The sequence below is a fragment of the Sebastes fasciatus genome, chromosome 10 (assembly GCF_043250625.1).
Source record: "Sebastes fasciatus isolate fSebFas1 chromosome 10, fSebFas1.pri, whole genome shotgun sequence".
Classification (NCBI taxonomy): Eukaryota; Metazoa; Chordata; class Actinopteri; order Perciformes; family Sebastidae; genus Sebastes; species Sebastes fasciatus.
Genome location: NC_133804.1, coordinates 496,025 through 522,469, shown reverse-complemented (window position 1 = coordinate 522,469; position 26,445 = coordinate 496,025). Strand labels below are relative to the sequence as shown.

At 43.4% G+C, this 26,445-nt stretch overlaps 1 protein-coding gene across 1 annotated transcript in view; it reads left to right on the top strand.

Annotated features, from left to right (window-relative positions):
• The first annotated feature begins 2,568 nt into the window (after positions 1-2,568).
• The window catches only part of hdac3 (histone deacetylase 3), a 43,291-nt gene continuing 19,414 nt past the window's right edge, over positions 2,569-26,445 (top strand). Inside the window, exons 1-7 of the mRNA XM_074647685.1 lie at positions 2,569-2,758; positions 4,358-4,440; positions 7,209-7,351; positions 12,301-12,382; positions 14,077-14,133; positions 14,237-14,292; positions 14,404-14,537. Coding sequence (XP_074503786.1) covers positions 2,704-2,758; positions 4,358-4,440; positions 7,209-7,351; positions 12,301-12,382; positions 14,077-14,133; positions 14,237-14,292; positions 14,404-14,537 — 610 coding nt within the window. The 5' untranslated portion in view covers positions 2,569-2,703. The remainder of the gene's footprint in view (positions 2,759-4,357; positions 4,441-7,208; positions 7,352-12,300; positions 12,383-14,076; positions 14,134-14,236; positions 14,293-14,403; positions 14,538-26,445) is intronic.

Here is a 26,445-nt window from a genome sequence, read left to right as displayed (position 1 = left end):
AGCTTAACTAAGGGCTGGTCAAAGACAGCCCTAACTATAAGCGTTATCAAAGAGGAAAGTCTTTTGCCTACTCTTAAATGTGGAGAGGGTGTCTGTGAGCGCAGTGCTAACACCCCGATACATTGCACCATATGTATATGAGGGGAGGGGGAGGGGGTTAATGTCATGATTCCACTCATGACCTCAGCCTTCCTAGCGTGTCTCTTCCCTTTTTCCCTATGTGCCCAGTTCCCTGTCAGTCTTGTGTGGGTGTGTCTAGCAGTATGAGTGGGTGTGTGAGTTTTCTCCCGGGCAGTCTCTGGCTGTTTTCGAAACCGCATACTATACTAGTAGTACGTACTGATTTGGCCAAAATGTAGTATGTAGTATGCAGTATGCGAACAAAAGCAAAATCTCCAGTATGCCAGAAATACCCGGATGACGTACTGATTTGGAAAAATTCTCCAGTATGCATCAGACCAGTCTATCTCGCCTACTGTATCCCACAATGCAAAGCGGCGGAACAGCACAGGCTACGGGTATAAAAACAGCAGCCAAAAGCTGCTCTTTTTTTACGTTTTCTGTAGCCATTTCAACACTAAATTCACTTCTGAACGTTTTTGAGGCGAGAAATCAACTGTGTAGATAATTAATATCGGCAGTTTTACGAAGATAGATGGCGAATCGAACATTTGTTCCACCGTTGTCGGAGTTTAGAAGCTCCACAGAATACCGTGACAGCCAGCGAGCGCCTGCCCGGGTCGCTGCCAGCAAGCCGGGTAGTCACGCTCAGAGACCGCTATGAGCTGCTGGAGCTCTCTAGAGACCGGTCTGTAGACGAGAGGCTTTGATTTCCTTGTTGACGGATAGTTTGTTTAAATATCACAACACAGATGTCCATTATAAATTAACAGGAACCTGTGTTTATTTGCCTTTTTTCGAGTTAAAAAGCTCCACAATCACCCGCGGGCGTAGCTCGCTGGAGAGCCGGCCAGTGACGCTCACAGAGCGGCTGCAGAGCAGCAGAGTGGCGAGAGAAGATGAGAGGAGAGGAAGAGGAGAGAGAAGAGGAGAGGGAAAGAGCAGCTTCTGACGGGGCAGAGAGATTACTGCTGAGACAACATGACACTTTTTTAACATTTCTCTAATATCTGGAGGGAAATCAGTCCTTTTGCTGTAACTGAAAAAGCAGTTTGAGTAAAGTAAACGTTGTGGATGAATGTTTTATATTTCCCGTCTCTCCTCGTTGATGATCCTGTTTGTCGGACTTCTTTATGAGCTGTCAGAATAAATAGTTTAAACCTGCAGTATCTTATAAAGTAAACAAGCACAACATAAACAACAAAATCAAAGTTGTATTTTTTGATAATATTGTAATAGTGGTACAAGTTAGTTTTTTTGTCCTGTGCCTTAAGAGCTGGTTTGAAGGCTTAAGCCTCGTCTAGCATACTGCTAAATACATCACTTTAACTGTCACATACTGCATACTACTGAGGAACGCAGTATACAGTATGTACTGTATACTGCATACTGCGCTCCTCAGTAGTATGCAGTATGCGGTTTCGAAAACAGCCTCTGGCCTCTCTCCCGCACTGATGTAATCAATGCACCTGATCAACCTGCGCAGCTGCAGTTCATCCATTCATCCACCTCAGCTGAAATACCCCGGACCTCCAGACGTTCAGCGCCAGATCGTTGACTCAACCCAAGTGGTAGTTTCGCCTCGGCCTCTTAGTTTGTTCTTGCTAGAAATCTTGTTCATAGTCTTTTTGATCTCGTTCATGCCTCTAATGTTTGTTCTCCTGTGCCTAGGATCACCGCCTGCCTGCCTGCCTGCCTGCTCAGGCCCGCCTCGTCACCTATTCATTCATTCTGCCAAATATTCCTGCTTTTTGGCAATAAAGCCTTTTTGTTCCAACTGCCACCATCGTCTGTGTCTGCATTTGGGTCCAAAACTACACTGATCGTAACACTTTTATCATTTCACAACGACAAACGTAGGCATTTATAATTCATATAAACAGGCAATATGCCATTAAAAGAAATATGAAGCACTTTAGTTTATTTCACCTGTGTTTACAGTAAACATTCATGATAAAGGTCAGGCTTACGTAGACTTGTCTATCCCTGGCTGTATTGGATTTTACAAAATCAGGCAGCAGTTTAAAGGCAGTTTTTTGCCAACAGATATCTGTTTCTGACATGTAGCCTAAATATGTGTTTATTCTGTACTTTATATGTAAATGAATAGTACTGAGAAATGCACTTGTGTAATATGCTGCCCCTGAAGGACCAGCTGTCCCCATACTTTTGTTGCTCTCAATACATTTTTCCATAAACCCTGGCTTGTCCCTCGAAGGTCTGGGTATCATCGGATAATCCGTAATTCGTTTGGAATTCAAAAACGAAAAACGTCCGTTTTGTCGTTTTTGGTTTCTGAATCAAAAAAATGAAAAACAAATCCAACCCGGGCCGGGTACTAAAAGTTCTATCAGTTTATCTCTTATTTCATATCAATTCATAAAAGTCAACGTTCTTTTTTCCTCCTCCTCCTCCTCCTCCTCGCCCCCCCTCCCTCTCTGTCATTGCTGTCCCCGTCTGATGACGTAGCCAGGTCGCTGTTTAGCATGGCGGCTATCTGCTAATTGAAAGAACAATGTGGGTTTTATAGCTGCAAGAACAGTCATAGTTTTGCAAAAAAAGTCCGAAGATATTTCTTTCAGAATGAACAATAGAACATCGTATTTTTATGACCCAGACGTGGGCAACTTTCATTATGGTGAGTTTGGTTATCGGAGCGAACCGGCCTACACAGGGGAATGGTGCTAATGCAAGCTGGCTACATGCTACATGCTAATCACTTCAGAGATGGGCTCAAATATTTAATTTGAAGCATTTCACGCGCTCTTTGTGCATGTGGACGTCTGTTGGGCATGTTTTTACCATAGCACAATTTCCTATTTATCGCTACATTTTGTACAAATGTCAATGCATCTGGTTAGCTTAGCTAGCTAGCGTCAGCTACTTGTTCTCTGTATAGTCATTTATTATATATAATATTAAATGTTCTTATCTGTATTGTCATTTATTATATATATTATTAAATGTTCTTATCTGTATTGTCATTTATTATATATATTATTAAATGTTCCGGTAGACAGTTTGCACATATCTGCCTGAGCTGTCTTGGTAGTTCCCACAGTAACTTTAACGCTTTACAATGGTGCGTTCATAGTAATTGCAGGTTGCCTTCCATTAAAGGAGCATTGCTTGTAACGTCAGACAGATGAAGTGAAATCAAAGAAGATCGCACCTTATTATAATAATATCGAATAACACCTTGTGTTATCTCCGACAGTATGCACCGCGACGACACTTGCTTTGGAACTTCAAACTGAAATGCTCATAGGATAAACAATATAGAAAACATCAGACCTGAAGAATATTTCAAAGAAGTCAACAGCATACACACACGACATACTTTCTGCTGTTTTTGCACATTCACTTGATATTGATTCTTTTTAAAGAGAGAACGTATCTTATAGTCGTATAACTGCACACTATCCATAAAAATAGCCTGAAATGTAGATGCGTTGTGCATTTTAATTTTGTCGTAGTCAGTGGTGGAAGAAGTATTCAGAGCTTTTACTTAAGTAAAAGTACTAATACCACAGTTTAGAAATGCTCTGTTACAAATAAAATTCCTGCAATCAAAATCTTTCTTAAGTAAAAGTACAAAAGTATTAGCATCAAAATATACTTAAAGTATTAAAGTAAAAGTACTTGTTGGGCAGAATTGTCCCTTTCAGGGAGTTTAGATTATTATATATCATATTATCTGAATATTATTACTGATGCTTTGTAGCATCATGCTTTAAGCAGCTGCTTTAAGCAGCATTTTAATGTGACAGCTGGTGGAGGTTGAGCAAATTTAAACTATTTTATGAACTGTTGGATAGTAGTACAGTATCATATTTTATAAACTAATCACATTTGTTTGTAAAATATGAATCTGTCAGAAAGGTATCAGATAAATGTGTTGGAGTAAAAATCTGAGATGTAGTAGAAGTAGAAGTAGTCGAACATGAGAATGCTCAAGTCAAGTACAAGTATCTTAAATTGTACTTAAGTATAGTACTTGAGTAAATGTACTTACTTACTTTCCACCACTGGTCGTAATCCTATTTGTTATAAGTGTAACAAATACAACCATGTCGTTCTGTCAGTAGTGATTTAACCATTATTAGTCTGCTTAGTGTATATATGAAATCCAGATGACTTATTTCAATATTTGGTGTCATGGAAGTCACTCTAATACACTCTGAATGCATTAGTGAATTATCTGTACTATAATATTGAAACTGTATGTCTCTGCCAGGTGCCGGCCACCCCATGAAGCCTCACCGTCTGTCTCTGACTCACAGTCTGGTGTTGCATTATGGACTCTACAAGAAAATGATGGTGAGCAGTACAGAGAGATGGTGTTACAGATTCAGACTAGGGTTGCACAATTAATCAAAATTTTATTGAAATTGACCTACTGCATTTCAAATCGCAGGAAGCAGAATATTTGTTAAAGTTGAAATGTGAGTCAAAATACCATTTTGAAGTAAATATTGTCATACTGCAGAGATGTCCTGGTCTACACATCATATTCTACAGACTTAAGAAAACATCTTTGTTTGGTACAGATCCCTGCAAAATTCACACCATAATCATTTTAATGTTTTTTAATGAAAATGAGAATAATGATGTAAACAATATTATTCCCTCTAATATTGCAAATCATATCGCAATTGCAATATCAGTAAAAAATAATTGCAATTAGATTCGGGATGCACCGATACCGGATCGGATATTGGGTCGATACTGACTCAAATAGCTGGATCGGGTATCGGTGACAATGGAATCGTCCTGTTTAATTCAATTCTTTATGTATACACTATATACTGTATATTATATACTGGAATTTGAATTCCTGTTTAAGTTGTGACCAATTTGTTGCTGTAATAAAAAGGTTTATACTTGAATTGTAATTCCGGTTCATTTTGAGGATTTTTTACCAAGTTACTGTTATATGATTTGGATTCAAGCCCTTTATTGTCATTGTGTAGTACAACAAAATTAGATTGTGACAGCCCCATAGGTGCTAATGAAAAGATAATACAATAAAAAAAGAGAATACAATATAAATATAAAAAATATATAAGATAATACAATATAAAATACAATATGTATATTGGTGAGATTCAATTAAATTTATTTTGATATAGCGTCAAACCATAACAGAAGTTATCTCGAGACACTTTATATATGGAACAGGTCTTCGACCGTACACCATAGATGACATATCCATGTAAAATTTATTATTTTAATAATACATAAGAATTCAGTAAATTTACATCTACCTTTTTATTTGTTACATTTTGTTTTACAGAGTTAGGAAAACAATATTTAAAGGTCACCTATTATGCAAAATGCACTTTTCCATGTCTTTTAAACATCAATATCTGTCCCCAGTGTGTCTACAGGCCACCATAGTATCATAAAAGACCATCCTCTCTCTTTTTCTCCTGCTCCGTTTGTCCGGAAATGGGTGTAGAAAATCAATTCGCTTTTTTTCCTTCTCTTCTGATGTCATTAGAGAATTGCAAGCCATGTAAGGGTTTCCTGGTCGAACCAGAGAGAACCTTCAGTAGCTGACCCCGCCCCACAGCGCGTCACTGTCTCTCCTCCTCAACCGAACTTGAGCAACGTAGCTCCTACTGTTAGTCTGCAAGAACCAGCAGAACAGGCTTCATGTACTCCCATCATCTAAATATAACATGTTCTTTCACAAAGGCTTTATGTAATTACAATGTTTAAACAGCTGATATTTATATATTATATATATTTGATGTCATGCATGTAGAAGAGTACAGGTAGTAGTGACTGTAATCAACACAACACATTTCTGTTTCACAGTCAAACTTTATTTGAGTAGACAGATGACAATATTAATTATTCACAGCATTTGTAATCATCTCACCTGTTAGTTAGTTAGTTATGTGACATGGTACAGGAGAAAGTCTTCAGCTCTGGTAAACTACAGTAAACTAAGCTCCGGTGGTCTGTAGTCATGATAACACAGAGACAGCTTCTACTGTAAATAATATACCATTACTCTGATCTTCCATACATTTATCAGGTGTCTTTTACCATAAATAATGAACTAGCTACATGCTAACGGGTTAGCTCTGTATCTCCCATCTGCTCACAGCTATCTGCTCTCAGCTATCTGCTCACAGCTATCTGCTCTCAGCTATCTGCTCTCCTCTGGGATGATTCTATCGGTCATTTCTCACAGATGGATCTGTAAAGACACACGTAAAACAGAGTGTGTGTTTACGGTTTACAGAGTTGATGCATAAGGTAAACACTGAGCTAACTAACAGAGCTATAAATAGCATTATTTACCTGAGAAAAACCGTCAGGAAAACCTGGAATCTGGACCGCAGATGTTCATCATGTGTCGCCGATTTCTGATCAGATTCCTCCGGTAACGTGCGCTGGGTGAAGTTTCTGGTTTATAAACTTTAAAGTAGTTTATTTTACTCTTCTGCTTCTCTCTCCTTGCACTCAGACTGTGAGCACTGTGACGCTGTGATGCTGTGTTGTTGAGGACGTTTGATTGACAGAAAACGCTGACCAATCAGAGCAGAGTGGGAGGAGACAGGCTTTGAATCAGGCAGACAGAGGCTGAATTAGGCTCTGAGGCAGGTAGACTCAGGCTACAGTATGAGAAGAATAAAGGTTTTTTTGAACATTGCAGCATGTAAAAATGTTCTAGTGCAACATTAAAGTACATCTATGAACCTGGAAATGAGCATAATATGAGACCTTTAAGTCCAGCCTGATGTTGCCTTACACATAAAAGAAGGATCCAGTCACTTCCACACAGTGAGACATACAACTTATTAATTAAACATCGGTATCGGATCGTACTCGGTATCGGCCGATACCCAAAGCCCAGGTATCGCTATCGGGACCGAAAAAGTCAGATCGGTGCGTCCCTAAATTAGATATTCTTTTCAAAATCTTTTAGCCCTAATTCAGACCCTGCTGATGCCTTTGTCATTGAAATAACATTTGCTCACTCTTTTGATTCAAAATGGAAAACACTAAAATCAGGATTGTAAACTAACACAAAATGTCATACTGTACTTTATCAAATTTGCTTTTTTATTTAGGTGTTCAAACCATACAAAGCGTCTCAGCACGACATGTGTCGGTTCCACTCTGAAGACTACATAGACTTCCTACAGAAGGTCAGCCCCAATAACATGCAGGGCTTCACTAAGAGCCTCAACACATTCAATGTTGGAGATGACTGGTGAGTACATGTCTTTTCATAAAAATGGTTTGTTTTAGAATTTTTTATGCCTGTATTTTTCATGCCTGTAAAATTGTAACTCTCTGTGAGAATCAGAAATTGCTTGTTAACAGTGACACCAGTGTCCGTTAAGTCAGCGACAGTCAGCGTCCTGTTGCTCGCGCTCACGCTTGAGCTTGCACTATGTAGATGCGAACAAGCATTGGTGAAAACAGTGAGGCGACACACGAGACTGTGACCGACAGCTAAAACCACAATATCACTATGTAATAATTCACATGCTTAGCAGTAATTTAAGCTTACCTGTTCAATAGGAAGTTTGGCAGCTCGGGGTCCGTTTTTATACCCAAAACCAAACGAGGTTCCTCCATGAACCAAAGGCCTGGCCATGTCAATCTTAGTGTTCCCCCCGAGGATGGTCACATGTCTGTATTGCAAGACTGTTTTATATCTAGTGAAGCCCCACTAGATATAACTTTTTTTTTTGTGTTTCCATGGAGTTTGTGTTGGAGTCAGAGTTGTGGTGGGGGCTATTCAAAATCCCCATGGTTTCATAGTCATGAAATATCAGGTCTTATTTGTCTCATTTCCTTTGTAACCAGGACATTTTGATATCTCGAAATTTTCAAGCTGAACTTGGTTGAAACAAAACCCATGTAACTTTTCCTATGTGTTTAAATTTCAAAACACAAAATAGTTATGAGTATTTCTGCCTTGAATGGCTAGCGGTCATATTGACCGTATGCAATATCACTGTTTCCCACATAGACGCCCAGGTATAAGATAGAGAGAGAGAGAGAAAGAACTAAAGTGTAGATGTGATGAAAACCTTTCATTGATCACGAAACTCATTGTTACTGCACAGTTCTCTGGTTTATCAGTGAAGTGTATGAACTACACTGCAGACTGGCGTCTCTGAACGGGTCCAGCACGGGTTGAATGCCCATCGGGCCCATTGATGTATGAAATGTCTCTATCCTCACTGTGCTGCATTTTTATAAACATAAAATAATCTGGTCATGGGTCACATCTCTCGACCGTGTCCCGGCGCCGTCTTATTCTCTCCTCCTCTTCTTGCCTTTCTCTTAGGCTGCCTTATAGCACTGAATATCCACTTTTTCTTTTTTTACTGTGACAGGGAAACGGTACCAGCGGAAACACTGTGTGTTTGAATTACTCTTACTGTGTATTAGGGGTGGAGCGGTTCACAAAATTCACGGTTGGGTTCATATCACGGTTTTGGGGTCACGGTTTTGGGTTCGGTTCGGTACATTTATGGTACAGCGAGGAGGCCATGTTCTGATTTCAACATGCTTTTCATTTATTTTGCAAAAATAAGTTAACAAATGTTTGCCTGAACAAAAGTATGGCTTCCATAAAGAACATCAACACTTCTTCATTGTCAAATCTTTATTGAAAGAATAGGTCTTCTACAGCAGGGGTTCTCAACCTTTTGAAACTTGAGGCCCACTTCTGATTGTTAAGATAATTCCGAGGACCACCTTCCCAAATAAATTACAAACTTGGCTATAAATATGTGTTATGCTACTGTCAGGTGTAATGATCCAAATATTCAGCTTACCCTCACCCATCACTCCCTGCTATTATGAATCCAAACTATTCAGGGTCATATTTCCTCAGCACACGCTTTGGAGCTTTTACTGATGCAGGGTTGTCTCCTGCATCACTTTTCATTTTAAAAAATGCTCCATTTTGCATCCGAGACATACAGTATATATCTGTAAAGGGGAGACTCGTGGGTACCCATAGAACCCATTTTTATTCACATATCTTGAGGTCAGAGGTCAAGGGACCCCTTTGAAAATGGCCATGCCAGTTTTTCCTCTCCAAAATTTAGCGTACTTTTGAAGTGTTATTTATCATCCTTCCTGAAAAGCTAGCATGGCATGGTTGGGATCAAGGGATTCATTAAGATTTTTAGTTTCATATCATTCCAATATCCTTCCTCTAGCTTTAAAACCCGCCTGCTAACCTCTGAAAAACATAATGGCGGCCGTCGGATTTTGAAGAAGGTAATAATGAATAGCTGTTCTAGAGTCGAACCTCAGATCGAAGAGGAACAATGCGGATTCCGTCCTGGCCGTGGAACAACGGACCAGCTTTTCACTCTCGCAAGGATCCTGGAGGGGGCCTGGGAGTATGCCCATCCAGTCTACATGTGTTTTGTGGACTTGGAGAAGGCATATGACCGGGTCCCCCGGGAGATACTGTGGGGGGTGCTGCGGGAGTATGGGGTGAGGGGGGCACTTCTCAGGGCCATCCAATCCCTGTACGCCCAAAGCGAGAGCTGTGTTCGGATCCTCGGCAATAAGTCGGACTCGTTTCCGGTGGGGGTTGGCCTCCGCCAGGGCTGCGCTTTGTCACCAATCCTGTTCGTGATATTCATGGACAGGATATCGAGGCGTAGTCGGGTGGAGGAGGGTTTGCAGATCGGTGTGCTGAGGATCTCATCGCTGCTTTTTGCAGATGATGTGGTCCTGTTGGCATCATCGGTCTGCGACCTCCAGCACTCACTGGATCGGTTCGCAGCCGAGTGTGACGCAGTCGGGATGAGAATCAGCACCTCTAAATCTGAGGCCATGGTTCTCAGCAGGAAACCGGTGGTTTGCCTACTCCGGGTAGGGAATGAGTCCTTACCCCAAGTGAAGGAGTTTAAGTATCTCGGGGTCTTGTTCGCGAGTGAGGGGACGATGGAACGTGAGATTGGTCGGAGAATCGGAGCAGCAGGGGCGGTATTGCATTCGCTTTACCGCACCGTTGTGACGAAAAGAGAGCTGAGCCGGAAGGCAAAGCTCTCGATCTACCGTTCAATCTTCGTTCCTACTCTCACCTATGGTCATGAGGGTTGGGTCATGACCGAAAGAACGAGGTCGCGGGTGCAAGCGGCCGAAATGGGTTTCCTCAGGAGGGTGGCTGGCGTCTCCCTTAGAGATAGGGTAAGAAGCTCAGTCATCCGTGAGGGACTCGGAGTAGAGTCCTTGCTCCTTTGCGTCGAAAGGAGCCAGTTGAGGTGGTTCGGGCATCTAGCACGGATGCCTCCTGGGCGCCTCCCTTGGGAGGTGTTCCAGGCACGACCAGCTGGGAGGAGACCACGGGGAAGACCCAGGACTAGATGGAGAGACTATATCTCTACTCTGGCCTGGGAACGCCTCGGGATCCCCCAGTCAGAGCTGGTTAATGTGGCCCGGGAAAGGGAAGTTTGGGGTCCCCTGCTGGAGCTGTTGCCCCCGCGACCCGATCCCGGATAAGCGGTTGAAGATGGATGGATGGATGGATGTTCTAGAGTCATTAGTGCAAACAAAAAATGCAGCTTTGTTATTTTCATATAAATATGATGTAATTATAGACTAAGGCCATCAACATAAATTGAAGCATAAGCTCAACACAAGCAGAACTATACTTAAAAAAAAGAACAGTTTAACATATGTCTCAATTCCCTGATTATCAGCTCTTAATGAAAGATTAGTTTTTCCACTCACAAAGTGCAGTATTTGGAGGAATACGGTTGGATTGGTGCCACCGTGTTATTTAAAAATAATGAATAAATATAAAACACATGACAGGGATTGTGCTGATGGAATTACTGTGTTGCTTAAGTGTCGGCGTGAGAGAATATTATAGCACAAGTAACGTTACGTTAATCATATGCTTATATCCAGCGTCCTCCATGACTGCATAAGGCAGCATATCTTTCACTATAAACCTCCCCGATGCTGTAGTTGTGTTTTTACCCTGTCTGAGTCTGCATGTAGAGGCTGTTTAAATACTGCGGGGAGGAGCTGCTCTTTCCTATCCGAAGTGTTGCCGCTAGCATAACTCACGTGTTGCACAGTGCTCACACAGTCGCCGTTTTATCCATCATTTTTGTTCCGTCATTTCCATGGTCACACTAAATCCGTAATGCTCCCATACAGCAGAGCCAAACGATGCTGGTGGATCCTCTAATTGGACTTTATCTTGTCCCCTCGCCATTTCCTAAACTGACTGACAGCCGCACTCTTCACTTCATCCGTGAAGGAGGCTGGGTCACGCTTCATCAACACATGCGCAGTAAAATCTGGTCTGCACTCCCCGAAATTGAGCCAATAGCAACGCACGACCGCAGCTTCAGTTACACTGCGCATGTGTTAAACCCCGTACATCAAGCCCATGTCCGCCCGTGTCCCAGCCTCCTTCAATAGGCCTTGATTTCTAGTGTGACAATGTACGGGAGCCGAACTCTACATGAAAAAATACACAATCGGCCTCATAACTTATTTCAAATGAACCGAACAATTCATACACGTCCGAACCATGACTAGAGAACCGTGACTAGCGAACCGAACGGTTCAGATTTTTTAACTGAACCGTTCCATCCCTACTGTGTATATTTCTGTGACATTCAGTGGTGTTTTATTGCAACTTTATCAATAACTGCTGTCTTCCGTTCAACACACAGCTCCGCTCGCTCTCCGGAGAAGCTTTGACAATACTAGCCTTCAGTGTTGATAGGCTATTACTCGTGATGTGTAACCAATCAGATAGTGCTGTGGGCGGGACATTGAGTATGACTAGAGAGCGATGACTACAGACAGAGAGAGGCAGCTGCATCAGACCCAAAGTAGAGCATATTTTAATAATAACATTCATCAGCAATCGGATAAAAAAGTCAATTTTTCCCCCAATTTTGAGTTCTGATGTTTATTATTACCTATCCTAGCATTACAGATCCATTTATTCTTAGATTATATGTTGATTATTAAAATTATTTGAGAATAATGTATGAACCGCTCTGACCGATATGGCCATTCTAGTAGTTATAGAATTCCGGTAGTTTAGAGTGTTAGATGCATGATTCTCCACCTCATAAGCAGATTGCAGATCACTGTTTTTCGAGGTCTGACTAAACCATAACTAAAACATGTTGTGCCTGTGTGTTTTTGTTTCAGTCCTGTGTTTCCAGGTCTTTTCGAGTTTTGCTCGAGATACACAGGAGCCTCCTTACAGGGAGCAACACAGCTCAACCACAAGGTAAGACACACATGCAAACACGCACCTACCCAACTGAAGTCAGTATTCCCACAGTGGATATCAGTAGTCTGTGCCATTTAGGCAGTTCCCTTGTCACAAGCATCACAGGCACTGAGTTAATGCATATTATTATTTCAGGTGCAGCCAGGCTAACTTCCTGTTCTGCTCTGAGGCTACTGCTGAGCTGGTGATGATTATAGATGAACATGTGTGTAGCAGATGATGCATTAATCACTGGACATCACTCAGACAGTATTAACACTTTGTTTAACTGCAACACAACTGCTGCACTACTGATAGTCTGGTCAGGACCACAAACTCATGGCGATTGTGTGACCTTTTCCACTCCACTCCTCTTTACAATAGACCCATTTTTGTCTTTTTAGGGAGAGAGACGGGGGTCTTTAGGTGGAGATAGCAGGTCAGCAGTAGATGCCACATAGAAGTGGTGTACATCATCTGAAAGCTGGAAACCTGAAGATTAATTTGAGATGCCGCTAAGCACTGTCTGACAAGTTGTTCTAGTCATAAATTAGAGATTAATTAATTAAAATAAATTGTGAAAGGGTATAAGGGTTTAGAACATTATGATAGAAGTATATGATGGCCATTCCCATGCTCTATTATGTCTCATAAATTGTTGCAGAGATCTTTGGGTCGATGCCGTTTTTTACACAGATTTGGTGCTAATTTTAACCATTTCTTACCACTTTGAGAATTGATAAAAAAATTATCAATAAACCCTCCAAAATACCACATTAAGACACCAACCAAGCCCTTGAGAAACACCATAGAAAAAGTCATGCTGTGATTTGGTTTCAAAAATGTTTGTCATTTGGAGATTTCTGCAAGAATTGCATTTTTCGGCAATTGAATGGCGAGCACTTCGGTTCTGGAAACTGCTCAGAAACCCCCTTATTGTCAGGATACCTAGGAAAGCCATCCATCCTCTGAATGCTCTAGGTCTCTAGTTTGATCCATCCATCCTTTGAATGCTCTAGGTCTCTAGTCTGATTCATCCTCTGAATGCTCTAGGTCTCTAGTTTGATCCATCCATCCTCTGAATGCGAGGTCTCTATTTTGTTGTTGTAAAGTTTCACAAGACTGGTTATCCACAGGTCATTTTTTACGATGAGATCAAGTTTGAAAAAAATGGTCTCACTACAATGAAATGTCTCCTCTGGGGACTAATATCATCACACATGAGTACAGTTGGGCTCATCGGATCCACAAGAGTCTCAGCTTTACAGTCATACCCAATTTATGTAATTCAACACTGTTTAGGGACCCCAGTATGCAGAAATATTCAAACACACCATTTTAACAGGCGAAAATAACACATTTGTACTGCATTCAAAAAACTGCATGTGATTATCATAAAGTGGGCATGTCTGTAAAGGGGATACTCGTGGGTACGCATAGAACTCATTTTCATTCCGATGTCTTGAGGTCAGATGTCAAGGGACCGCTTTGAAAATCGCCATGGCAGTTTTTCCTCACCAAAATTTTGCATAACCTCGTAGCGTTATTTTAGCGTTCTTCCCGACATGCAGGAATGACATGGCTGGTACCAGCGGATTCCTTAGGTTTTCTAGTTTCAAAACTGAGCCTGCTACAGCCTCTGAAAAAAGTAAAGTCTGCGCCCTCAAGGTGTGGAAGAGCTTAATTGATAGTGATTTTACTTTGTTTCCCAGATCTGTGACATTGCCATCAACTGGGCCGGAGGTTTGCATCATGCCAAGAAATTTGAGGTCTGAACAAAGTGCTGTATATTGTTGTCATTACTTTCTGCTACGCTCATTACATTTAGCTGTAAATGGTTAAAGGAATAAAATGCTCTTTCTGTGTTTGCAGGCGTCTGGGTTTTGTTACGTCAATGACATCGTCATCAGTATACTGGAGCTACTCAAGTAAGAGGATACTCCTCTAAATAACATTTATCAAGTGTTTGCTGTGTCCATTTCTCTCTTTACAACTGTGTGTGTGTGTGTGTGTGTGTGCGTGTGTGTGGTGTGTTACAGATACCACCCTAGGGTTCTGTACATAGACATAGACATTCACCATGGTGACGGTGTACAGGAAGCCTTTTACCTGACTGACCGCGTCATGACTGTGTCCTTCCACAAATATGGGAACTACTTTTTTCCAGGAACAGGTACGAGCTACTTTAAGCATCTAACAAATGTTTTGTTGATCAAATACTTTGTTTAGATTGCAGTCTGGATATTTCTGCACATATTCTGAAAGTACTCTTCATCTGCATGGCAATTTTACTTTGGCTTATAATCACTACAAAGACAAATTTTAGATTCAGATTTATTTGTTCAGCCATTCTTTTGTTTTTTAAATATAGGACATCTAAAGACTAACTAGGATATAAAAACATGACGATATGCATCGTCAAGATGAAAAACTGAGTCGCGATATCAGGACATAATGGGTACTACGTACCTGCTGCTCTGCGAGGCCTTTGGAAGGAGGCTGAGTACGCGTCATATCTATAGGTACCTGGTGTGAAAATCTGGTCTGCTCTCGCCGAAATTGAACCAATCGTAACGCACGGCCGCAGCTTCAGTTACACTGAGCATGTGTTATAACCCCAGAGCCATGTCCGCCCGTGACCCAGCCTCCTTTCCATAGGTCTTGCTTCTCTGTGTCGGAGCTCCACACACATCAACACAGACAGCGGAGGTCAGTGAACAGCTGATCAGAGAGGTACACTCGTTACTGTTAGTAAGTGCAATAAAACTTTGCAAGTATAAAGCCAAGATACGTTATTACACCTGTCGAACAAGCATAAACAAGATGAAACGGTTAAACATGTAGGAAAGCAACGTTTCAATCTGCTCTGTCTGCAGTCTGTCGTCCATCGCTGCTGTTTACACAACCAGAGCGCGTTAGCTCATCGGCTAACAGCTAACTGTAAACACGCGTAAGTTATCTAGTGGAGTTGTGAATGACTTTAGTTCCCTCTAGTAAGCTGTGTTTCAGTGTCCGGGGAGTTTATTGTGAAGGGAGGAACGGAAGACGTGTAGCGGTGATGCGCTGTTATTAACGAGGCTGCAGACTATGGAGGCTCCGTGGTATTAATTTATTATCTTCATAAAGTATAGGAGCAGCGTAACCCTTGGCTACACAAGACTGAAACTAAAGTTGGCTGTAGGCTGTGTAGTCTGACTGTTAAGGTAAGTTTGTCTTTTATCTTACTGGTAAACTGATCAGCTGGCTGAAACAAAGCACCCCCCCAGCCCTAACGTTACCTGCAGCAGTGAGTGACATCAGCAGAGGACAGGAGGAAGGACTGTTACTGACTGATGGAGGACAGAGGACAGGAGGAAGGACTGATACTGACTGATGGATGACAGGAGGAAGGACTGATACTGACTGATGGAGGACAGAGGACAGGAGGAAGGACTGAAACTGACTGATGGAGGACAGGAGGAAGGACTGTTACTGACTGATAGAGGACAGAGGACATGAGGAAGGACTGTTACTGACTGGAGGACAGAGGACAGGAGGAAGGCCTGTTACTGACTAATGGAGGACAGGAGAACGGACTGATACTGACTGAAGGAGGGGTACAGGAGGAAGGACTGATACTGGCTGATGGAGGACAGGAAGAAGGACTGATACTGACTGATGGAGGACAGAGGACAGGAGGAAGGACTGATACTGATGGATGAAGGACAGAGGACAGGAGGAAGGACTGATACTGACTGATGGAGGACAGGGGGAAGGACTGATCAAGGCTCTGGACTGCGACCAAAATGATCGCATATGCAACCTTTTTTTGGGAGTGTGCGAGCTCAATTTTTACCTAGTCGCATTTGTGCGAGTTCATGATCATTACTATTTTGGTAACACGATAAGAGCGTTGGATATTGCAGATCAAAGCTCTGTTCTGTGTAAATCTTTGCGTGTGCACATACGCCGCCCCTACCTCACGCGCATCACACACTAAAGGGCACCAAAGGGGAACACTATGCTGTGTGTTTATTGTAGGCAATGTGGTCCGTCCGTTGCAGGCAATTCTAAACTTGTTAGTGGCTCAACACAGTTTAAGAGTGAGGCTTCACTCTATGAGAGAGGCTTCTCATCACAAAAAAAGGATTAAGTCAGATGTTAGGGCAAGTCTGCACACTGATACTGTGGAAGACCTCATCAGTGTTAACTCAATAATTACAACGATAACTTTGCATAGTTGGACTTTACTCAACAGTGGCCACTGCCAACACATCGACACAACGTCAAAGTAATACACAACACATGCGCAGTAGGTAACTAAGCACTTAACAAACTCCCCTTTTTCTTTAAAGAAAAACAAACATTACTGTTATTTAAAACCTTCAACATATGCACAGGTTTAAAGCTGCAACTTTAACGACAACAGTTTGAGGGGGTAGAAGGTTTTTTTGTTGTATAGTCCATTCAGTCTTTAAGTCGGTATACACCTTCACTGAGAGCCCTCAGTAGAACAAGTGCTGATGTCTTAGTCAAGCAGTCAGCAAGCTGCTCCTTGGTAGCTGACCACATGATCTGCTGGATAGTCCCTGAGTGGATGAGCTCCTTGACACTGCTGATTTCGAGTCGAAGTCTCTTTTCGGTGACTGATTTAGTGGACTTAACAGTATCAAGAAGAGAGTGATTATCTGTTACACACACAATGGGCAAATTGTTACGTGTGCAATCACCTGTGGTAACTTCTGAGTAGAGAGTAGCTAAGAAAACTGCACTGTCGATGCCATCTGCAAGTGCCAAAGTTTCTCCTGCTAAAGTACTTCGGACAACTCTCCTGATCCTCTTTGACTGCCAGCATATAGGTGAGAATCTTCCATTCTCTCCCATCAGCATGACCAGGTGTCCGCCTTGAGTGCCTCCGTCTGGAAGGTTTCCCATTGAGGAATCACTGAACACCACCAGTTTAAGGGAGCTGTCTTTTCCCAAGTCCTGAAACCTCAAGGTCACCTCTTCTGATTTCAGTTTTCTAATAAGTTTGTTTGCCCAGTGCAGAGTCTGAACAGTAGCATTCTTTGTACTGGATGCCAAGATAGATATGTCACACATTATGTCGGGTATACTCTGTCTTGCTACCCACAATATTTGTCCAATCTTTGACTTTAGCATGTCAGTTTCATTGTCTGTTAGAGGAGCCTCTCGCTGTGTGGCTCTGGTGGGGTCCACAGGAATGGTTGCAGATTCTTTATGTACATACTTTGTTGCACCTTTATCTCATCCTCCAATGAGTGAACCTCCATTCCAATGTAGCTGAAGCTATTGTGTTCTTCACGTCCAACTTGGAGAGCAGCTTTCAAGTGAGGGATGACTGCTGTGAACGTTTCTGAACCACCCCAGATGAAATCATCGACATGACAGGCAAGAACTCCCATCACATTACAGGAGTCATCCAGCCAGTAGAACACTGCTGGATCAACTTGTGACACAGTAGCTCCCAACTGCTGCATGGTGTCTTTCACTCTGTTGTACCAATACAAAGAAGCATCTGCTAATCCATAAACACACTTCTTCAACTTCCATAGAGTTCCTGTGCTCTGAGCTTGTTGAGGAGGACGGATATAAACATTACGGGTTAACTCTTTACCCTGTAAAAAGGCTGCTTTAATGTCCATGGAGTTCAGCTGCCATTTCTTTTGACATATTACAGCCATGATCATGTTCAGAGACTCTGAGGCGCATGTAGGTGAGTCTTTTGGGAGCTCCTGAGTGTTAATTTCTTCAAAGCCCCTTGCAACTAATCTAGCTTTAGGTACAACACCATCAGGTGTCTCCTTGAGTGTGCACACCCACCTTGTAGAGATACATTTCTGGCCTTCATCTGTCACCTCCTCAAACACTTCATTCTTTGTCCAGTTGCTGAGTTCAGCGTGTTTGGCAGACATGAAGGCATCATCATTCACAATAAGTATGTCATCTTCATGGCAGTCAGCGCATAACTGGGCATGCTCAGATGGAAGCACCTGAGGATCTTCTACTTGTCCTAGGTCAACTGACCCTGTTGTGCCAGAAATTTCTTCAGGCTCAGTGTACTGCAAGTTGTACCAGTTTTTGTATGTTCCAGTGGCTTTTCCTGCGCGGCTGAGGATTTTTGCAGTGTGTGCTTGGCCACTTTCACTATCTGCATATGTAACTAACTGTCCAATTTTCAGCCTAATTCCTTCACAAGTCGAGATTGGGTGTGTCTGTGAGGCGTCAGATTGACCATGATTACCCTCTTCAGGCTGTATTGGTGTGTGAGTGGGCTCACTGTTATCCTCAGCATCAAGAGATTCATTTCACTTTAATTTTCAGTGTCATAGTTATTACCATTTGGCCCAGATTCTGGTGAGGCGATATGATTTTCAGTCACTTCCAGCTGATTGTCCATTTCTCCCGGCCCTGCTTGTGAGCCATCTATCTTTCGAAGCCTGGAGTGATGTACGCGAACATAGGTGCCTCCATGCCTCACAAATATCACCACACCATCTTGGCCGATGACCACACCTGGACCTTTCCATTCTGTACAATCCATCCGTTTGTAGTAGACTTTGTCGCCTGTCTCGTATCGGTCATCAATGGGCCGCAGTTGTTTCCGAAGTGCTCTTCGGATCCTCTCAGAGCATTCAGCTTCTGTAAATGCTCTTCTTGCAGCATGTAATGCTGCGGTGTGCTGGGCTAGCCAGGTATTCATATTAGTACCCTCTAGAGCTGGTGGCTTATCAGTGAGAACTGAAGGCAGATTTGGGTTCTGTCCGAACACCAGCTGGTAAGGACTATAGCCATGCACATTGTGCATAGAATTTTTTGCCATTAATGCCCAGTCTAGGGCTGTCTTCCAGTCACATCCATTGTCTCTTTTCACTTTCAACAGGATTTCAGTGAGGGTTTGATTATGCCTTTCCAAAAGCCCATTGCTCCATGGGCTATAAGCTGCAGTTGTCTTCACTTCAATGTTGAAGCTTTCAGCCATGTTTCTCATTTCTTCGTTGTTGAATTCCCCCCCATTGTCACTGAACAGTCTGCGTGGAGGACCATGAACACTTATCCAGCAATGAATAAAGTGTTTCACAATCTCCCTGGGTTTCTTAGTGGTGACAATGCTCCCTGCACTGAAGCGTGTGAAGTGGTCAATGGCGTGCAGGTACCACACTCCTGTCTCTAGCTCATGTAAGTCCACAGCTACAGTTTCATTGTAGGTTGAGGCCATAGGCAAGCCTACTGCCGGCTTTTGCTTTGGTTTCCTATATCTGATGCATGTCTCACATTTGTTTACAATGTCCTGGAGAATTGTGGTGCATTCATCATCATCATTACCTGAACAGACCAGTAGTTTTTTCAGTCTGTCGGCTGAAGCATGTCCAAACTGTTTGTGTAGTTTCAACAGAACTTTCTGTTTTTCCTTTGTTGTCATGTTGTCTGTCACAGTGAGAATGTCATCCTCAGTTTGGATCTTGTTTTCATCTGTGTTACTCTCATCTCTTAAGCTCAAACAATAATGTCCTGAAGATGTCAGTTCAAGTTTCACTGGTTGCTTAAACATAGTGGCTTTGTCATTTTCAATGTCCAAAACAGCACCTGCTCTTTTCAGTGAAGTTTTGCTTAAAAGCAATGGGATATCTACTGGGACAACTTCTGTTTCAATTTTACATTTAGTCTGTCCTATCATTGCTGGAATTTTGACTTTTTTTGTAGAATGAACAATTCTCCCATCACCAAACTTGAATGATCTTACTCTTTGTGTCCTTCATTTTCAATAACTCACTCTTTGTTAGTCCACTGACGTAATCATCAAGCCATTTTTCTCCACACACAGTTCTGGTGCAAGCTGTATCAATAACAGCTGATCCTAAGGATTCCACCATGAAGATCTCTGTGTCAGACAATGATTCTTTTGACAACAAAGTAATGTTGCATTCTTCAACATCTGTCAGTTTCTCATCCTCAGTCAATTTTGCATGTTCATTTTTGTGTGGACAGTCCTTTGCCCAGTGATATGTGCTTTGGCAAACTGCACATCTTGATCTTTTTCCATATCTGTCGAGTGGATTTGTGCCCTGAACAGCCACAGGAAAGTGTGAAGCTAGCTTGCTTTTACGCCTGCCGGTGAAGCGTGTGTAGTAGGCAGAATCAGCAGCATCCCCTCTCACACGCAGCTCACGAGCACCCTCTAGTGGCGTATTATCGCCAAAGATCCTCTTCAAGGCTGACTTCATGTTAACAAACAAGAGGCTTGAACAGGCCGTAAGCGCCAACTGTTTGTCTTTAACATTAAGTCCAGCAGTATCTAGTAGCTTGAAAGCTAACACAGCATCTGGAAGCTCCATTTTAAACTGAGTTATTCTGTTGTATTTCCGTTCAAATTCGACAATGTAATCAATCATAGAGGCGCCATTTTCTCTCGTGACGCGGTCAAACTCCGTGTAGGCGTCATACTGGCGATCTTTTTCCTCTTTCAAAAACACGGAATCCAGTTTCGTGAGAAGTGTAGTCATTGTCGTCGTCTTTGTTTAAATCCACTGCGGCGATTTCCAGCGCACTGTCCCTCGCTCTTCCCGTTAGCGACAAGGCAACTGCCAAAGCCTGCTTCTTCTTCTCCAGGTCGGTAACGAGCCTCCAGATTTCGACCTCATTTTTCCAACTGTCGTAGGACTTCTTCTCGTCAAACGCCGGCGGAACTTTGTAATTGCCAGCGGACATCCTCTGCTACCAATGTTAACTCAATAATTACAACGATAACTTTGCATAGTTAGACTTTACTCAACAGTGGCCACTGCCAACACATCGACACAACGTCAAAGTAATACACAACACATGCGCAGTAGGTAACACATGCGCAGTAGGTAACAAGCTGACGTGTCCCGTGTCCTGACATATACACACATAGGCAAAATTGTTGGTACCCTTACGTTAAAGAAAGAAAAACCCACAATGGTCACTGAAATAACTTGAAACTGACAAAAGTAATAATAAATAAAAATTCACTGAAAATTAACTAATGAAAATCAGATATTGCTTTTGAATTGTGGTTCAACAGAATCATTTTAAAAAACAAACTAATGAAACTGGCCTGGACAAAAATGATGGTACCCTTAACCCTTGATGGCTCTAGCTGTCTCAGGTTTGAAGGGTGCCTTCTCCGAATGCATGTTTCAGCTCCTTCCACAGATGTTCAATAGGATTTAGATCAGGGCTCATAGAAGGCCACTTCAGAATAGTCCAATGTTTCATTCTTGGGTGTTTTTAGCTGTGTTTTGGGTCATTATCCTGTTTGAGGACCCATGACCTGCAACTGAGACCAAGCTTTCTGACACTGGGCAGCACATTTCGCTCCAGAATGCCTTGATTGTGTTCAGATTTCATTGTACCCTGCACAGATTCAAGACACCCTGTGTCAGATGCAGCAAAGCAGCCCCAGAACATAACCTAGCCTCCTCCATGTTTCACATTAGGTACAGTGTTCTTTTCTTTGTATGCTTCATTTTTGCGTCTGTGAACATAGAGTTGATGTGACTTGCCAAAAAGCTCCAGTTTTGTCTCATCTGTCCAAAGGACATTCTCCCAGAAGCTTTGTGGCTTGTCAATATGCATTTTGGCAAATTCCAGTCTCGCTTTTTTATGATTTGCGTCCTCCTCGGTTGTCTTCCATTAAGTCTACTTTGGCTCAAACAGCGACGGATGGTGCAATATGACACTGATGTACCTTGACCTTGGAGTTCACCTCTAATCTCTTTGGAAGTTGTTCTGGGTTCTTTGGTTACCATTCGTGTTATCCGTCTCTTCGATTTGTCATCAATTTTCATCTTGCGGCCACGTCCAGGGAGGTTGGCTACAGTCCCATGGACCTTAAACTTCTGAATAATATGTCCAACTGTAGTCACAGGAACATCAAGCTGCTTGGAGATGGTCTTATAGCCTTTACCTTTAACATGCTTGTCTATAATTGTCCTTCTAACCTCCCGAGACAACTCTCTCCTTAGCTTTCTGTGGTCCATGTTCAGTGTGGTACACACCATGATACCAAACAGCACAGTGACTTCTTTTGACCCTTTAAATAGGCAGACTGACTGATTAAAAGTTTGAATATACCTGTGATGCGGTTTCATAGCCTGGGAGCAGGGCAGCTGAACGCACCAGCTCCCATGGTGCTGAGGCGTGAGGTGGGGGTGGTCAGAAGACCAGCTGATGATGAGAGGAGGGAACGGGAGGGTGTGTACTCCTGAAGGAGGTCAGTGAGGTAGGTGGGGGCAAGGTTGTGGAGGGCTTTGTAGGTGAGCAGGAGGTTTTTGTAGTCGATCTGGTATTTAACAGGGAGCCAGTGCAGTTGGATGAGGATGGGGGTGATGTGGTCGGAGGATTTGGTAAGGGTGATGATCCGGGCAGCAGAGTTCTGAATGATTTGAAGTCTGTTCAGCAGTTTGATGGGAAGGCCAGAGAGGACAGCGTTGCAGTAGTAAATGTGACAAATGCGTGGACCAAGATTTCTGTGCTGGAGTGAGACAGGGATGGGCGGAGTCTGGACATGTTGCGTTGGTGGAAGAAAGCAGTCCGGGTGACGTTTTTTATATGAGGTGCAAAGGAGAGGGTGCTGTTTAGGGTGACCCCAAGGCTCTTGACGTGGGTGGAGAACGGAACAGAGAAGCCATCAATGATGAGGTGTGGAGCAGTGGTGTGTTGTGCTTTGTAGATGGTGTTTTTGGAGCCGATGAGCAGGGCCTCTGTTTTATTGCCATTGAGTTTTAAAAAGTTCCTGCTCATCCAGCTCCTGATGTGTTGTAGGCAGGTGGTGAGGGAGGTGGGTGGCAGGGCAGCGGTGGGTTTTGTTGAAATGTAGAGCTGTTTGTCGTCGGCATAGCAGTGAAAAAGGACTTTGTGATGACGGAGGATAGTGCCAAGAGGAAGGAGGTAGATGATAAATAGGAGTGGACCCAATACTGACCCCTGGGGGACACCCACTGAAACAGTAGAACACCTTGACCTGTGGTTGCCCAGTTGTACAAATTGTTGTCTGTCGGTGAGATATAAGGAAAACCTTGTGAGTGCAACACCAGTGATACCAATATCAGCCAGACGTTTGATGAGTAGTGGGTGGGTGATGGTGTCAAAGGCAGCAGTGAGATCGAGGAGGATGAGGATTGTGAGCAGTCCATAGTCAGCTGCACGGAGGAGGTCATTTGTGATTTTGACCAGGGCTGTGTCAGTACTGTGTTTGGGGCGGAAACCAGATTGGAAGGGTTCATGGAGATTATTTGAGTCGAGGTGGGACTGAAGTTGGGCGGCAGCCACTCTCTCAAGAGTTTTGGAGATGAAGGTGAGGTTGGCGATTGGCCTGTAGTGGTTTAGATCAGCTGGGTCAGCACCGGGTTTTTTGAGAGTTGGTGTAATTGCAGCAGTTTTGAGGGTGGGGGGTACAATACCGGTGGTGAGGGATGAGTTGATGATTCTTGTGATCATGGGGGAGATGGAGGGCAGGCAGGCTTTGACGAGGATAGTGGGGAGGGGATCGAGCTGACAGGTAATGGGTTTGGCTTTATGGATGAGCTCAGTGATGGTTAATTCTGTTGTTGGTGGGAAGTTAGAGAGGGTGCTGATGAGTGGTTGGCAGGAGGTAACCATCCAGAGTGGGTCACATGGGGAGGTGCAGGATGAGGCCAGCTGTTGGTGGATGGTGTTGATTTTGTTATCAAAGAATTGCAGAAAGGCAGTGCAGTGATCAGTGGAGGTATTTGGGGGGAGGGTTCTTGGAGGCTGAAGAAGGTGGTTGACTGTTGACAAGAGGGTTCTGGTGTTACCTTGACCGGTATTGATGAGGTTGGAGTAGTAGGAGGATTTGGCGGTGGAGCGAGCGTTCTTGTAACGGTGTAAGTGTTCTGTGTATTGTTGGATGTGCACTGAAAGTCCAGTCTTTTTGCACAGCCGCTCAAGTTAACGAACGGTTGATTGAAGATGACGGAGGTCAGCGGTGTACCAGGGAGCGGTGTGGGTGAAGGAGACTGTGTGGGTTATCAGGGGAGCCATGGTATCCAGGGAAGAGGAGAGACAGTTGTTGTAATGATTCACCAGTTCAGCAGGGGAGGAGGATGGGGGAGGACTGGGGGAGGAGTTAATAAGGGTGATGAGATCTGTGGGGTTGATGCATTTAATGTTTCTGAAGGAGATGGTCCGTTGCTCTTTTATTTTAGATAGGGGGGGTGGACCTCAAATAAGATGACTTAGTTGTCAGAGATGGGGAGGTCAGCATCAGTGAGGTTATGAGGGGTGATACCAGTGCAGTAGATTAAATCAAGTATGTGACCTTTGTTATGGGTTGGGAAGTTGACATATTGTGTGATATTGAGACATTCAAGGAGTGAGGTGAAATCATTTGTAAAACCAATGGAAGAGTTGTCAATGTGGATGTTGAAGTCACCCAAAAGGATGACAGGAGGGGACATGGCACACACAGATGTTAATAGTGGTGATAGTTTAGTGAGAAAGAGGGCAGAGGGCTTTGGTGGTCTGTAGATGGTGATAATGATGATGGGTGTGGAGCCTGTGAGTTTTATAGCTAAACATTCAAAAGTGGAATGATGGGGGACGGTGACTGTACAGACTTTGATGCTCTCACGATAGAGCACAGCAAGACCACCCCCCCTCCCTGAAGCACGGGGTTTACTAGTGTATTTAAAACCAGGTTGGGCAGCTTCATTGAGCTGGGAGAAATCATTTGGCTGTTGCCAGGTCTCAGTGAGGCATAAAAAGTCCAGTTTGTTGTCCATTATAAACTCATTGACCAGCAAACCCTTGCTAGTGAGGGATCTGATGTTAAAAAGAGCCAGTTTTAAACAGACAATTGGTGCATAGGTGGCTGCTTTGTGCAGGGGGGACAACACACTGTGATTGACAGGACGGGTGGCAGTGCGAGGGGGGCGGGGCTCAGTGGACCAGAAGGAGGGAATGCTCGTGTTGTTGTTGTTGTTGTTGTGCTTGGTGAACTGAAAGTTCCGACGTGATCCACGATGCACATATCTGGGTCGTTTGAGGATGTCACGATGAGAAAGCAGAGCTGGACGGATCGTGTAGTGGGATCGGAGAGACAACAGCTCTGTTGCAGAGTATTTCTGTATTTTGTGACGGTGAAACACAGAGTGATCCAGATGAGGAGTTTGATGACCAACATGATGGTGTGGAGAGTTCTAAAACACTATAATCCAACAGTTTTGTAATCCAGATGATGATGATGATGAGGCCACGAAGCCAGCCAGGTAGAGGTGGAGGGGTCGAGCGTGTTGGCTGTAGCTGCAGAGCTGCAGGCTACACCCGGGCAAGAAGACCAAAAAACGCTGCTGGGATGTACAGCAGGTTGGCCGGTTAGCAGGCTAGCAGGTTAGTAGGTTAGCCGGTGGGCGAGACCACGCACTGTGCTGTAAACCACAGGAATCACTTGGAACCCTGTAGAGCAGGCAGGATAGACGGCAGACAGCTTCGATGAGGCGTTTGTAGGCATGTCAGATCAGGCAATCCAGCCACAGTGAGCACAGAGGAGACCCGACAGTCCCATACAGGTGAGCCCTTTTACCGGCGAAATTAGCTCCAGGCTACCGAGTGTAAAGTTAAACACAGTAGCGCCAAACACACAGGGACAACCAGACTGTTGAACTACTTCAGCAAAGAACCAGACAATCTAAGCAGTATGCAACAGACGAGTTGAAGCAAAACAATCAAATAAACAAACAAATCACGGAGGAGGCGCGGCAGCAGCTTGCCAGCGGTCCCTCTTCCTCATGGCATTATAATAGCCTGAGACGAAACAAGTTGAAAAATAATGTACGTAGGCCCAGACAACAATACGTTTCCTCTGAGGGAAACTCTACAGGACTCGCAAACTGTCAGTGCGTCATGACGGGGACAGCCATGTGATTAAAGGGGGAGAAAGTAGTGAATGTGATAAGTCATGATTGTCACTCACAGCCTCTAATGCACCCCCCCTATAATAATGCCTTCTTTCTGATCCCACTCTGTGCTCAAATGCGCCACAGGTGTGCCAAGTTAGCCATCCTGATGAGAACGCCTATGGTGTGTGCATATTAGCG